Source organism: Aedes aegypti, chromosome 1, assembly GCF_002204515.2.
Source record: "Aedes aegypti strain LVP_AGWG chromosome 1, AaegL5.0 Primary Assembly, whole genome shotgun sequence".
NCBI lineage: Eukaryota > Metazoa > Arthropoda > Insecta > Diptera > Culicidae > Aedes > Aedes aegypti.
The window spans coordinates 160,176,172-160,190,668 of record NC_035107.1 but is presented as its reverse complement, the minus strand read 5'-3'; the positions used below and the strand labels follow the sequence as shown (position 1 = coordinate 160,190,668).

Sequence of the window (14,497 nt, the reverse complement as noted above, 5' to 3'; positions counted from 1 at the left end):
TTCAATGCATCATCAATTCCTCCCCCTTCCCCTCATTGGTCTGCATTCTGATGTTGCAGGCACCATTGTCGCTAAAAATAGAAGATCACCAGCACTTATACACTGAGGATGCCTGTTAGTCCCAAGCAGTCATTCGGTTGGTTCCTTGTGTAAGTGCGGCTGATCTGGCGATACTGGAGTAGCATCCACGGGCGGCCAATCAAGCTCAAGCTCAAGCTCCACTTTTGTACTCTTATACGCTATCATATACGATCGTGTGTTTAATGAACATTGATACGGGTCCAAATATACAATTGAGGGATGCAACTTAAGATTTTAGCAGTTTGCTCAAAGCTATTGGTTTTAAAAGTTTGACATGAGATTCTACGAGAACCTTGTAAGAAAATATTCCAGAAAATTTACTTTAGGTGTACTCAGGATAAGTACTACAGTGTTCATGAAGAAATCCACAAGGGATCTTTATAAAGCAGTTGCTGATAACTTTCAGAGCATTTCATGAAAGAAGATATAAGACCTTAGGCATCTGGTCCATAATGGGCATCATTTTTAGTACTGCATTTGGTCTTTCAGTTCTACAATGGAATTCCAAGTTTTCTATTTGCTCACAAAATCTTTGGCAACTGCAGGAAACATGAATGCCCTTATAACGTCTTCAATTCCATCATTGCAATCGTTCGAGTGAAATCAATCAAGAATCTTGAAAGGAATCAATTCCGCCAATAAAGTTTGGTGAAGGACTCTCCAGAATTATTCAAAAAAATTTATAAAAATATATATCATACCACACAAATTTGAGGGGCCCAGATAGCCGTAGCGGTAAACGCGCAGCTATTCAGCAAGACCAAGCTGAGGGTCGTGGGTTCGAATCCCACCGGTCGAGGATCTTTTCGGATTGGAAATTTTCTCGACTTCCCAGGGCATAGAGTATCTTCGTACCTGCCACACGATATACACATGCAAAAATGGTCATTGGCATAGTAAGCTCTCAGTTAATAACTGTGGAAGTGCTCATAAGAACACTAAGCTGAGAAGCAGGCTCTGTCCCAGTTGGGACGTAACGCCAGAAAGAAGAAGATCATACCACTACTCGCGTGTTTGTGATACAGTCACCCCACAGTTATAAGGATAATTTTTCAGAATAAACTATGACTAAAAATTATGGTGACACTGAACAAAACAAAATTACCTCCCAGGCAGTACGCAAGATGGTAGTTTTCAGGAACACACCTCAAAAGTCGCGGTTTAATACGAAAAAGTGTCAATTTCTATAGAAATTTCTAACGTTATCCATCTCACAGATGTGCATCAATAGGAGAGTAGGTTCCTCATTATCGACCAAATTGACTCATATTATGGATCAGAACACTTTAAGGTGAAACATCTCGGAATCCAAAGATGGCCGTCACAATGGCCGACTTCTCCCCCTAATCACGTTTTCAAAGGCACAAAACTGGAGAAATAGTTGGCAAATGTTCCTGATATTCTTATTTTAAGCTTTCTGCTAGTGCCCAAAGCCAAAATAAAAAGTGCACTGTTGTGGGATGCTTTCTTCGCGAGATTTGTGCCTTTGAAGTTTTAGTGCAATTTTAGAAGTTGATTCCAAACTGTTTCACCTTAACAGCAGTTCATCTGCAAGGTGAACGAATTGTGTGTTAGTGGAAGCAAACGATTTGGCACTTTTTTTTTTAAATCGTCGTATCTATAATTTCTGTGCTATGGCTTTCAATAATTTTATTCAATACGAAGGGTTTTTGGTTCACGTAGGTAAAATATTTTCTGCGTAATTGCTACTCTATTTGATGAGATATTCTCCGTTCAATTCAGGGCTGCCCAAAGTACGGCTCGCGGCTTAATTTTGAGCGGCGTTTTGAGCGATTTTGTAGAGTTTTTTCGATGCTATTGCGTAATTTTATTATGGGATGTGTTGAAATTTTAAGTTAAAAGCTTGAAATCAAGATTTCTTAAGCTTTCTTCTAGGGATTTTTTAAATGGCCCAGAGGTGCAGTATTACGTTTGGGATCGGCTCCTATACTCATTTTTGATATACTTTTTTTCATTATGACGGTCTGTCGGGGCATCGTGACAGTTCTTACAGAATCCTGCGCATGTTTCTCATGTAATTCTAGGCCAGATTCTCGCAAAATCTTAGGTACAAAATTATACAGATGCTTACCTTATCTTGGACATGATTGTTTTAGAGTCCTTGCAAGACTTAAAGAAACGAGTGAGATACTGACAGAATCCTATGTAGATTTCAGATATAATTCGTAGTATGTGCATGTCCGGACTCAATTCTCATAATATACACAACAAGATTCTTAAAAAAAACATGCTCTAGATTACTGTAGTATGTTATGTTGTAAATATGTATATAATAATTAGATACTAAGCTACCCCAATCGTAGTAGTCTATGACTTAGGATACTCTCTGACATTTGACTGACTAGACATCATTCCCGAATAAACCTTGAAACTGATAAGAAGTCTTTTACTACAAATATCAGAAGTGGGATATCAAAATGTTCCTGCGTAGCCATTTGAGATCGGAAGATAAAGCTCCAGAGAATCTCGGAAGTGGTCTTCCTTCTCAAGATGCCATCAATAAACCCGATATGATGAATGCAGGACCAAGTAATTCGAATATGAGAAGAAAACGTACGATTGTCGGTGGATCTGGAGATGGTCAAGTCACTGGTCAAAACTGTAATCGTGTTGTCAAATTGGATGAACTTTCTGCTTTCTTGCCGTTCTTTTCGGGATCACCAAACGAAGATGCAAATTTTTTCATCAGTACCGTAGAACAAACAAGAAAAACATTCAACGTAGAAGAAGAAGTTATGAAGTTAATGGTTTCCAAGCACCTACAGAACAACGCAAAGGTTTGGCTGTCGTCTCAGTCAGATATTTTCACGAAAAGTTACTCAGAAGTTCTCAATCTTATTCAAGAAACCTTCACTGTAACAATAAGTTCATTTGAAATACGAAGAAAACTAGAATTACGGATGTGGAGAACGGAGGAGACATTTTTGGAATATTTTATTGAAAAACGAAATCTTGCCATGCCGTTGAAAATTGATGAAGTTGAACTCGTTGACTACGTGATTGAAGGGATTCCTGATCGTCACTTGAAGAATCAAGCCAAAATGAGTGGATTTACTTCAATTTCAAGTTTACTCAAAGCCTTTCAAACGATTCGTCTGCCCAATAACATGTTTTCAAGTGCTCCTGTTTGCTTCAATTGCTATTTACCTGGACAAATAGCTGCGAAATGTATGAGGCCGGGAAACCACCATAGTAGAGCAACGTATAGTGGAGCTGCATCCAAAAGGAGTTCTTATGATGGACGAAAGCCTGGATATGACAGACCGTCCCGGATTGCAGTTGTTCAAAATCAAGACATTGTAAACAAGACAGACGACTTAGTGCACGACGGATTGGTAGATATTACGTTGACTGATTTTGAGATTGATTTAAAGGCATTGTTTGATACAGGAAGTCCAGTTTGTTTAATACGTCTTGGTTTAGCAAACTGTGGAAAAATTTATCCTTATATTAGTAGAAAAAAATTCAAGGGTATTGGAGGAACTGGACTTAAGATTGTGGGTAGATTGGTTACTAATATAAAAATTCAAAATTTGTTTTTCAGAATTAATTGTTTGGTTGTTCCTGATTCGGCAATACATCCCCATGACGTAATAATTGGAAGAGACGTTATTCTTGATTCTAGAGTGAAAACAATTATCGAAAAGAGCCAAATTCGCGTTTTCAAAAAAGAAATTAAAAACAACACAAATGAAGCTGAATTGGAGGTAAACGATATATATTTAATTTGTAATTTGAAGACTGATGAGCATGTAGGTGATATAAGTGATGATCATTTGTCAAGATTGAATCATATCTTAAAAATATATTATTTTAACTTTCAACGACCTATTTGTCCTGAAGTAGAATACGAAATGAAAATAGTACTGAAATCTGCTGCACCATTTCATTTTAAGCCGAGAAGACTTTCCCAAAATGATAAAATTAAAGTAAATAAGAAAATTGAAGAGCTACTAAAATTGGGAATCATTAAAGAAAGTGATTCTCCATTTGCTAGTCCCATTGTTGTTATTCCTAAGAAAGACGATGACATACGATTGTGCGTTGATTATAGAAAATTAAACAAGGATACATACCGTGATAATTATCCCTTGCCGTTGATAGAAGACATTTTCGACAAATTAAAAAGTAAATCAGTTTACACAATTTTGGATCTTAAATCGGGTTTTCATCAAATCAAAATTGCTTCTGAATGTACCAAATACACCTCTTTTGTAACTCCGAATGGACAGTATGAATATTTAAGAGTTCCTTTTGGCCTGTGTAATGCACCCGCTGTATTTCAAAGATTCATTAATAAAATTTTGAAACCACTTATTGATGAAGGAAAAATAGTTGTCTATATTGATGAAATTTTAATTGCTTCTGAAACAATGGAAGAGCACTTTGAAACTTTAAGGATGGTTCTAGAAATTTTGAGTAGGAATTTACTTGAACTGAACCTTGATAAATGTAAGTTTTGTTTTAATGAAATCGATTATTTAGGTTACACTATAGATAAATGGGGAAGGAAACCAAGTAAATCTCATATTGAGTCTATTTCCAATTTTTCATTACCAAAAACTGTGAAAGATGTTCAGAGATTCTTAGGATTAACTAGTTATTTTAGGAAGTTTATTAGAAATTTTGCATCAGTTGCCAGGCCATTGTACGATTTATTGAAGAAAGATGCAGAATTTGTTTTTAATGAAAAAGAGATCCAAGCTTTTGAAATGTAAAGGGACAAATTACAATCATCGCCAGTTTTAGCTATCTACGATCCAAAAGCGGAAACGCAACTACATTGTGATGCAAGCTCACACGGTTTTGGTGCGATTTTACTTCAAAAACACAATAACGGAAATTATCACCCTGTAGGCTTCTTTAGTAAAAAAACTGATGAATATGAAAGTAAGCTACATAGCTTCGAATTAGAAACACTTGCTGTAATTCATGCTTTAAAACGATTTCATGTTTATTTGTCTGGAATCAAATTCAAAATTTTCACTGATTGTAATGCTTTAGCTCAAACTTTGGCTAAAAAAGAAATTAATCCTAAAATAAGTCGATGGGCATTGTTCTTAGAAAATTATAATTACAGTTTAGAGTATAGAGAAGGAATGAAAATGCAACATGTTGATGCTTTAAGTAGATTACCAATAGATATAGTTGAGAAGAAATCAGAAAAACTGAAATTAGATTGCTGTCCAGAGCAGAATATATGTGTATTGAATACTGAAGATATTGAAAGAAATGTAATACTAGCACAGGAACAAGATAATAAGCTTAGAAATATTAAAATTCACTTAGAATCTAATACTTTTCCAAACTTTGAAATGAAAAATGGAATATTATTTAGGAAAGATAATCAGAGCCTTCTATTAGTTGTACCCAAAACAATGATTGATAATATTATACGGATTTGTCATGATAAGTTAGGGCACATTGGTATAGAAAAAACAATGATTGAAATCAAAAAATTTTATTGGTTTTCAAGTATGAGAAAAATTGTGAAAAAATATATAAATAATTGTTTAAGTTGTATATTTTATAGTCCATCAGATACGAAGAAAGAAGGATTTCTTAAAAATATTGATTAAGGTCAGGTTCCATTTCATACTGTTCATTTAGACCATTATGGTCCTATTCAGCTAAGATCATCCAAAAATTTTAAATACATTCTTGTAGTTGTAGATGCATTCACAAAATTTGTAAAATTTTATCCTACTAAAACAACAAACTCTAGAGAAGTTATTGATAATTTACAATTATATATTAACCATTATAGCAGACCATTAAGAATTGTTACTGATAGAGGTAGTTGTTTCACCTCTACATTTTTCAAAAACTTTTGTATGGATCGTTGTATTGAGCATATTAAAACAGCAGCATATACTCCTGAAGCAAACGGCCAAGCTGAACGAATTAATAGAACACTTACTCCTATGTTAGCCAAATTAATTGATGATACAAATATTAAATGGGATATTTTACTTCCAAACTTAGAATACGATTATAATAATACATTTAATAGAGCCATTAAAAACTTTCCAAGTATTTTATTATTTGGTACACATCAAAACAATATAAATAATGAAAGCAACAATATAGAAACTTTAGTAAAAAACAATCAACTTTTATCACAAAATCAAAATACATTGGAAGTTCGAACTAAAGCAAAAGAAAATATAACAAAACTTCAGGCTTATAATAAAGAAATGGTGGACAGAAAACGAAAAGCTGTTTGTAATTATAGAGAAGGTGATTTTATTGTACTAAAAACTAATGTTGATAACAAATTATCTAAAAAATTTAGAGGTCCATATATCATAAAGGAAATATTGCCAAATGATCGGTACTTTATCACAGACATAGAGGGTTTTCAAGTTTCAAATTTACCATTCAGCTCAGTTTGTTCACCGAATAATATGCAAATGTGGTTATCAGATTCTAATTTAATTTCAAATTATGACGTCGATGGGGACATCGACGAGTCAGGATGACCGAATGTAGTATGTTATGTTATAAATATGTATATAATAATTAGATACTAAGCTACCCCAATCGTAGTAGTCTATGACTTAGGATACTCTCTGACATTTGACTGACTAGACATCATTCCCGAATAAACCTTGAAACTGATAAGAAGTCTTTTACTACAATTACATAGGGTAGAAGCACCGGTTTTGGCCATACGCCAGTTGTAGCCATAGTGGATTATACACCGTTTTACTTAGCCAATCACCATGAAACCTTTTGTGTTCAGTAGATCACATTCATATGATAGAGCTACATTCATTTACTCGCCCAAATTGATTTAAAACATAAGAAAAACAATTCATTTTCCTTATAATTTTAACTCCCATACACCTAATTTGGCCAGGGCACTCCTAATTTGGCCACTCTCATGAGAAATCAATGCAATTGGCCAATTTAGGAACCGAAGTTAGATCTATTGCCGAAACTGGTTCCGTTGGCCTATATTGACCAACAGGATTTTCAAAGCGAAAATAAAGTTTTGGCTCAGTTTTGATATAATATATACATAATATGGATTGAAAGCTTGCATTTGACATATTTGTAGTATAAATACGGCTTCCCGTTTATTTTTTATTGACATTTTCTCTTAGGCTGGCCAAAACCGGTGCTTTCACCCTAATCTTGAATAAAGCCTGTTCATTTAAGAAAGTGGACACGTGTTTTTTACAGTAAACTGTTTATTTTCGGACCAATTCATGAGTTCACCTAAAATACATGGAAATCAACGTAATTTCGACCAAATTCACATAAATTTGAACATTTATTGAACATTGCTGGAGAATGCTCTTACTTTTCTCTTGATACCTCCCATAAGATTCTGCACAACTATTTCCGTAACTTTTCGTTGTGTTGCTGACCACATTTTCTTGAAAAAATCGATGGAGCTTGCTTCTCTTCCATCCTTCTTAAGATGCCGTTTGATTATTGCCCAATATGTTTCAATGGGGCGTAGTTCTGGGAAGTTTGATGGATTCGATCCTTTTTCTACAAATTCGACTTTTTCCTTCTTGAGCATCTCCAAAGTAGCTGAAGCATAGTAAGCCGATGCTAGGTCTGGCAAAAACAATGGAGGCATGGTATACTTTCAGTAGATGGGCAGAAGCCATTTTTCAATGCATTCAGTTCGGAAATTTTCGCCGTTGATTGAACCCATCGTGAAATATGAAGTATTTTCATACCGCAGGAGCAAAATGCTTGCCATACAAAATCATTTTTCCCAAATTTTTCTATTGGGATGTATCGTACGTCGTCAGAAATATCTGTTTTCGCCACAGGGTTGAAAAAAATCAGTTTGGACACTTCACGATTTTAGTGAAATCTCGGAACGACAGTTTTTCTGTACACCATTTGGGCAGAAAAAAATTGCGTGTCGCCATGTCAATCCGACCCATCGCTTGGAATTTATAATTTTTTTGATGTCAACTTTTGTCTGCTGTCAAAATAAACACTTGAGTACACACTGAAACAAAATTTTATTTGTTTTTATGGAATTTTTACACCAAAATGTTAATATTTAGGTGTCCACTTTCTTAAATGAACAGTCCTTATAGTTCTCACATACTTCTCTATGTGATACATAGCAGGATTACTCGCTATGGCAAGAAGATAGAAGCCCTTTTACATGTTCTTTATTTGTTCTATTCTATGGAAATGAATTCATTAGAGGTCTACGAAAAATTTGACATGAATTGACATGCGTTATATATCGATTTCATTCCACTTGAACGGAATTGTATTAGCTTGTATGATGATTTCTATGTCTGATGGACAATTTTCGAATTTACAGAGGGACATTTGAAAAATATACTAATCACCAGTTGAGATTTTGTAAATATTTGTAGAAAATTGATAGTTTATTCAGGAATTTCAAAACGCCAAAAATGATCATTTTTGACTTATGAATATTTTTCAAATTTTATACCCCTTTCAGCGCTATGAAATATGTGAATGAGCCCTATGTAGCACATATGTAGTCGGATGTAGTTCTCAGGGATAAACTGACTGTTGATTGACCCTTAGAGCCCAATGAAATAACTCAATATATTAATGCTCCTGAAGGTTATAGAGCCATCCAACGTATTTCGATTTAAATTAACAGTTACTAGTAATTTACGATGAGTAGTAAATGTGTGCTCACAAGCTTGCCTATATACTTTTTATTCACAAATCATTACTGCTGCAATGCATGACTTTTGACATCTACGTTGTTCACGTTGTTCTAGGAAAGCAATAATCATCTAAACAAGGAAGTTCGACTCACCTAAACGCCAGCGCTAATTTGTTCTCCAGATAACGAATCATCGAGTTGATGAACGTGGCTGGTATCGCTATACCAAACCATTTCAGCAGCATAAGCACGAAATTTTTCACATCTTTTCTCACGATGTACTTGACTATGGCGCCTTCCATCGCGGCCACATAAATACTCAGGAAGGTTCGCGATATAAGGCACGTGGTGTGAACGGCCAGCAGAGCCGTTTCTTCGCATAATATACGCGGCACCATTATTTGGATCAACTTTTTCAGCTGGAGAATGAACTCTAGGTTAAGGCCAGGCAATTTTTTCCGTCTTCGTTTCTTCTCGATGATTATTTTCTCGATCTTTTCTTCGGGATCTTCGATGATTGCCTTGGTGAGGTTGTTGTTTTCATTTCTACTAAGACCACTATCACATTTATTTTCGTTTGTTGTACTTTGACTACGTTCTAGATGTTGTTTGATGTATGGGTAGGACAGCTTCAAACCGTAGGCGAGAAGGGCTGTGCCAATCAATCCTCGAGAGACCAGCTCTTTGGAATAGCCCAGCTCCTCGAGCTTGTCGAAGGACCTCTTGGCGAACTTTGATACGACAGTCGGCATTGTGATGTTTTATTTGGGGCTTCCGATTCCGCAAAGCTAAATGGTATACACCGACACACGCAGAATGGAAGAGAGATTGTTGTTTTCCGTTCAACCCATTCTAACCGACTGCAGCTCAGTTCATCTGAAATTGAAAAGAGAAGAAGGTTAAGATGAAAGCTCCTTCTGTTTTAGCGGTCATATAGCTTCATAATTTGTATGAAAGAATGGATTCATGTTCTTGATTCGTGTACGTTCAACAGGGTGGGTCGATAATACTACATACTTTTTAATATTTTCTAGCAAAATGTTCAAAAATAAATATACAGTCAACTCTCCATGACTCGATATTAAAGTAATCATCAAGTTAGGGAGGCATCGAGTTACAAAATACAAAACCAGTGCAAATGCGATCTTACGGATCATCGAGGTAAACATGAAAATCTTAGTTCTACAACTCAATATCAAAATAAGATATATGGAATAAGAAAGAGTTGACTGTATTACTGTATATGTTATGTATGTGAAAAATAATTCTCTGAAAAAGATATTGTTAAATTTTCTATGACAAATTTTATTTTTGCTCATGATGTTGGCTTTTCAGTATTGAAGGATCATAAACAACTATATTTTTTCTTTATAGAATAGAATAAGAAATATATGATTGTTTTTGATCTTCAAATACTGAAAAGCCAATGTCATAAGTAAAAATAACACTAGCAGTACTTAAAAAAGCTGATGTAAAGATTCAAAGACGTTCTGCTGCTCTGCTGTTCTGCTTCTGCTGTTTTTGTCGTTACGTCCAAGCTGGGATAGAGCCTGCCACTCAGCTTAATGTTCTCATTAGCATTTTGAATGTTATTAATACAGAGAATTCATCAATCGACCGTTTTTTATATGTGTATGTCGTGTATGCCCGAGGAATTCAAGACCATACTTGAAATGGTAATATTTAGTCCACCCTAAGCTCATCATTTTGGCGGTACGCTAAAATGTTTCTTTCCTTCTCTTTTTTATATATAATGGACATGAGTGGTTTTTTACCTTCCCGGCTTTGTTTGCCCGGTGATGTGCATTATTAGTTCTGTCTGCCAACACGTCCTTCTTCTTCTTCTTGGCATTAACGTCCTCACTGGGACAGAGCCTGCTTCTCAGCTTAGTGTTCTTATGAGCATTTCCACAGTTATTAACTGAGAGCTTTCTCTGCCAAAGTTGTCATTTTCGCATTCGAATATCGTTTGACAGGTACGATGATACTCTATCCCCAGGGATGTCAAAGAAATTTCCATTTCCAGGATTCGAACCCAGACACCTTCAGCATGGCTTTGCATTGTAGCCGCGGACTCTAACCACTCGGCTGAGGAAGGCCCCCTGCCAATACGTATATAATATAACAAAACGGACCCCAGTGCAAATTTTTTTACAAACCATTTATATTTACTAAATACAATACACAAAAATATCTTCGAGGAATATGTCAATTTTTTTTATATTTTCTAGGAACAAAAATGTTATCATTCTAAAAAGACGCGCCGTAATGTAAATTACCGAGCTACAACAGATGAGCAATTGTTCTATGGATCGAAGGCAGCAAAATCCGAACGATCTTGAGCATGTCTGTGGATAGCATCAAATCATCGTGCTAATAATTTCCGCAGACCGGTGAATAGTAAGCAGTTATTTGACAGTCATTGCATGGCTGTGCAATTATAACTTGCTGATCGCATGAGTTGTACTGAGCGCTTACGTCAATGGGAGACTTGGTGTCAATGAGCGACTTGGCGGGTGGCAGGTTCTAAAAATCGAGCAATTTTAATGATGCTTAGATACCGACAAAGGATAATATCACAAAATATTTGAAAATAGTGAAAATTTGCTGAAATGATCTCTAAAATCTGAAATCATCTCTGATATCTAATATGTAGCACTTATCGTAATAAAAATAAATTTTCAACTCGTGCTTTAAAATTCCTCATTCTGTACATTGTTGCGTCAACTACTATTTTGAAATTGGCGTATTAATTTCATATATGGAAACTTTAAAAATCCTCGCAGAGTTTGTCAATTTGGGCCCCTAGAAGCTATTGTAAAAGTTTGTGCGGTATTCATCAATTCTTAAGGGGAATAAACGAACTTGTAGTTTAAGGGAGTAAATTAGCTTTATGTATGGAAAAAACTGTTCCAATTCCAATTGGGCTTCGTGGCCAAGTGGTTAATGTCGCCAGGCAGTAATCGCTTCGTGTCATGGGGTGTGGGTTCGATTCCCACTTCAGTCGTCGAAACTTTTCGTCAGGAATGTTTCTCGGCTGTGCCACTGGAGCATGCTTGTCCGTTGTCTAGTGTTAAGTTACAGTCTGTGCAGCTAAATGGCTGAAGACGGTGTCCGTGTCTTTTTTTTTTTTAATTACATTTTTCAACTGAATTGTCAACATTATAGAAACATTATAGAAAAAAAGATAAGAAAAACCGTGAAAAATTATCAATTTAACACAAAATTACGGTATTAAGCATAGTTGATCTGCACAGGTGTCAACCAATCGTCCATTAATTGCCCTACATACGAGGCAAAATTATGAAATTCTAACACGAGAAGAGAGGGTTTACCTTTCGACATGAGCAGCCACCGACGGAGTCTTTCGGTTTTTAAACATTAGCCGGTAGCAAAACTAACACCGTTCTCTGAGACCTTAAGTCGGTGAAACCATGAAAACGTCATCTGGTGGCTGGCTCTACCCGTCAAGTATCGTACCTTACCTGCTGCTATGGTATAGTTGTTTCTACCGCCTTACGAGCAATTGCAAAAATCCTTGCATGTTTGAACTCGTTATGAATTGACGAGTTAAACGTTTAATTAACCAGCGCTGTGAAACATAAAGGCGAGACATACTTTGCATGAATCATGTTGGAACATAAATTACATTAGCGCGTTTCAAATTTCATTTGCAGCTTTTCGTCACACTTGCAATGACCGGTTCGTATGAGAGCTACCGCTGCTAATAAAGCAAGTTACTCAAGGGCGATCATTGAAGTGGTCAATGTACTTGATTAAGGTATGTACAATGTTTGTTCTTTTGATGCAATGTGGTAATGTTGATCAGTTGGTATAATTGTTCAGTGGAGTTAGAACTGAGCAGAAATAGTTTTTTATGGCCCATATACCTTCATTTATATATTAGAATAACTTCAGGCGAAATTGATTGCAGAAATGTACACACATTGTTTTATTATAATTTAAAACATGGAGATTTAAATATGCGAAATCAAATACACAATTCGAAATTCTTTTATACTAAATGGGTTACTGTTCAATGTGATTTAACTACAAGAAATATGATGAAATATGTGATTTAACTAAAAGAGAAAAGATCCATCAACTTATATGACATTATACTTGTGATGCAATTGAATTCTTCCAATTGTGATACAGTATCGGACAATAAAAATGCAATAAGCCTGTTCCTAACTTTCAACATTAATTATTTCTTTATGAATAAAAAACACGACAATATTTGCTATAGTATTTGGTAGCTGCCATTGTGAGGTAAATAATGATATGCAGAAATATTGTAAGTCTTGCCGTTTGTTTGACTTAAAACTGATTTAATCAAATTGTTGGAAAAATTAGATGGACAAAATAAATGAACCAAGCTGAAAATTTATATCAAACTTTAATAATTCAAGGTAATTCAATTCATTTCCCATACAAAATGAAGCTTATACTTATTACTTAGTTGCGTAGCCATTTGATTTGATTACTGCTGCGCATCGGGCTGGCAAAGAATCAATCAACGTAATAAGTCGATCTATCGGTATTTTAGACCATTCTTGCTCAAGACCATTCTTGCTTAGATCGTCCGGATTTCTGTATGTTCGAACACGAATTCGTCGCTCGAGTTCCTCCCATAAGTGCTCTATCGGATTCAAGTCCGGGGATTGTGACGGCCACTCCAAAACAGTGACCTTTTTCCTTGCAAACCAGGATTTTACCAGTTTGGAGGTATGTTTCGGGTCATTGTCCTGTTAGAAGATCCATCCTTTTGTCATCGTTCTAGTTGCAAATGGTAGCATGATGGTCTCCAACAGGTCCTTGTACACCGGAGCAGTTATAGTGCCTTGAATTCGATGTATGGGACCGATACCGTTACGACTGAAACAACCTATTTAAAAAGGAACTTTTAAATAACAATGCAAAATTTAACATTTCCATATATTAACCCCAAAGTATCTCGGGTTGTATCGCTGTCCTTGTGGTCTCTCACATATCTGATGCCATCTGATGAAAACAAATTGAATTTGCTTTCATCAGACCATAGCACTTTTTGCCAGTCGGACTTTGATCAATGTTGGAACCGTCTGGCAAGTCAGCCGGGCCTTCCGGTTTTTTTGTGATACCAGTGGCTTTCTCGCTGGTCGACGGGCAAACAGTTTTCCATCGCGTAGACGGCGTCGAACGGGCCGGGCACTCAGTTCAAGATGCAAATGCTCTTCAGCGTATTTCTTAACGTCAGTTGCATTCTTCCGTGGGTTAATCTTAACAATCCGGATCATGGCTCTGTCTTCTCTTTCGGTCAATTTTCGGTCAATAAGGTTTCCTCTCCGTTAATTTGGACTCCGAATATGTGCGACAAATTCTGCCTACTGCTGTGTGAGACACATCAAATCAAATTCAGCGATTTGACGATTTGTTCTTCCAGATTCCTTGGCCCGAATGATGGCCAAGCGCGCATCACTACTCAAATGTTTCTTCATAACAAGTAGTTTTGAACAACACCACAAGAAACCAAACTTTTGCAACCGACATCGAGCAAAATATAAACAACAAATAACTTGGTGCATTTTTTTTTTGTCCGCTTATATTTTGACAGCTCTGAAAGTTTTCAAATACACACTTAGAATGGATTAACAAATATTAATTCTTATTACCCTAAATAAATTGTTACTTTTAGATGTTTCTACTGATAATTAATTTTTACAAGGATTGTAAAGCTACGTCACATATATTTCCAAATTGATTTAGGAAGATAGTTTGGTGCATTTT

The 14,497-nt window shown here is 35.8% G+C and overlaps 1 protein-coding gene across 2 annotated transcripts in view; it reads right to left on the bottom strand.

The window, feature by feature from the left end:
- The window catches only part of LOC5572782 (ATP-binding cassette sub-family D member 2), a 168,152-nt gene that overhangs the window by 69,315 nt on the left and 84,340 nt on the right, over nt 1-14,497 (bottom strand). For both annotated transcript variants that reach the window (XM_021852487.1, XM_001654131.2), the window contains exon 2: nt 8,882-9,604. In XM_021852487.1, the coding sequence (XP_021708179.1) occupies nt 8,882-9,480 (599 nt within the window). In that variant the 5' untranslated portion in view covers nt 9,481-9,604. The remainder of the gene's footprint in view (nt 1-8,881; nt 9,605-14,497) is intronic.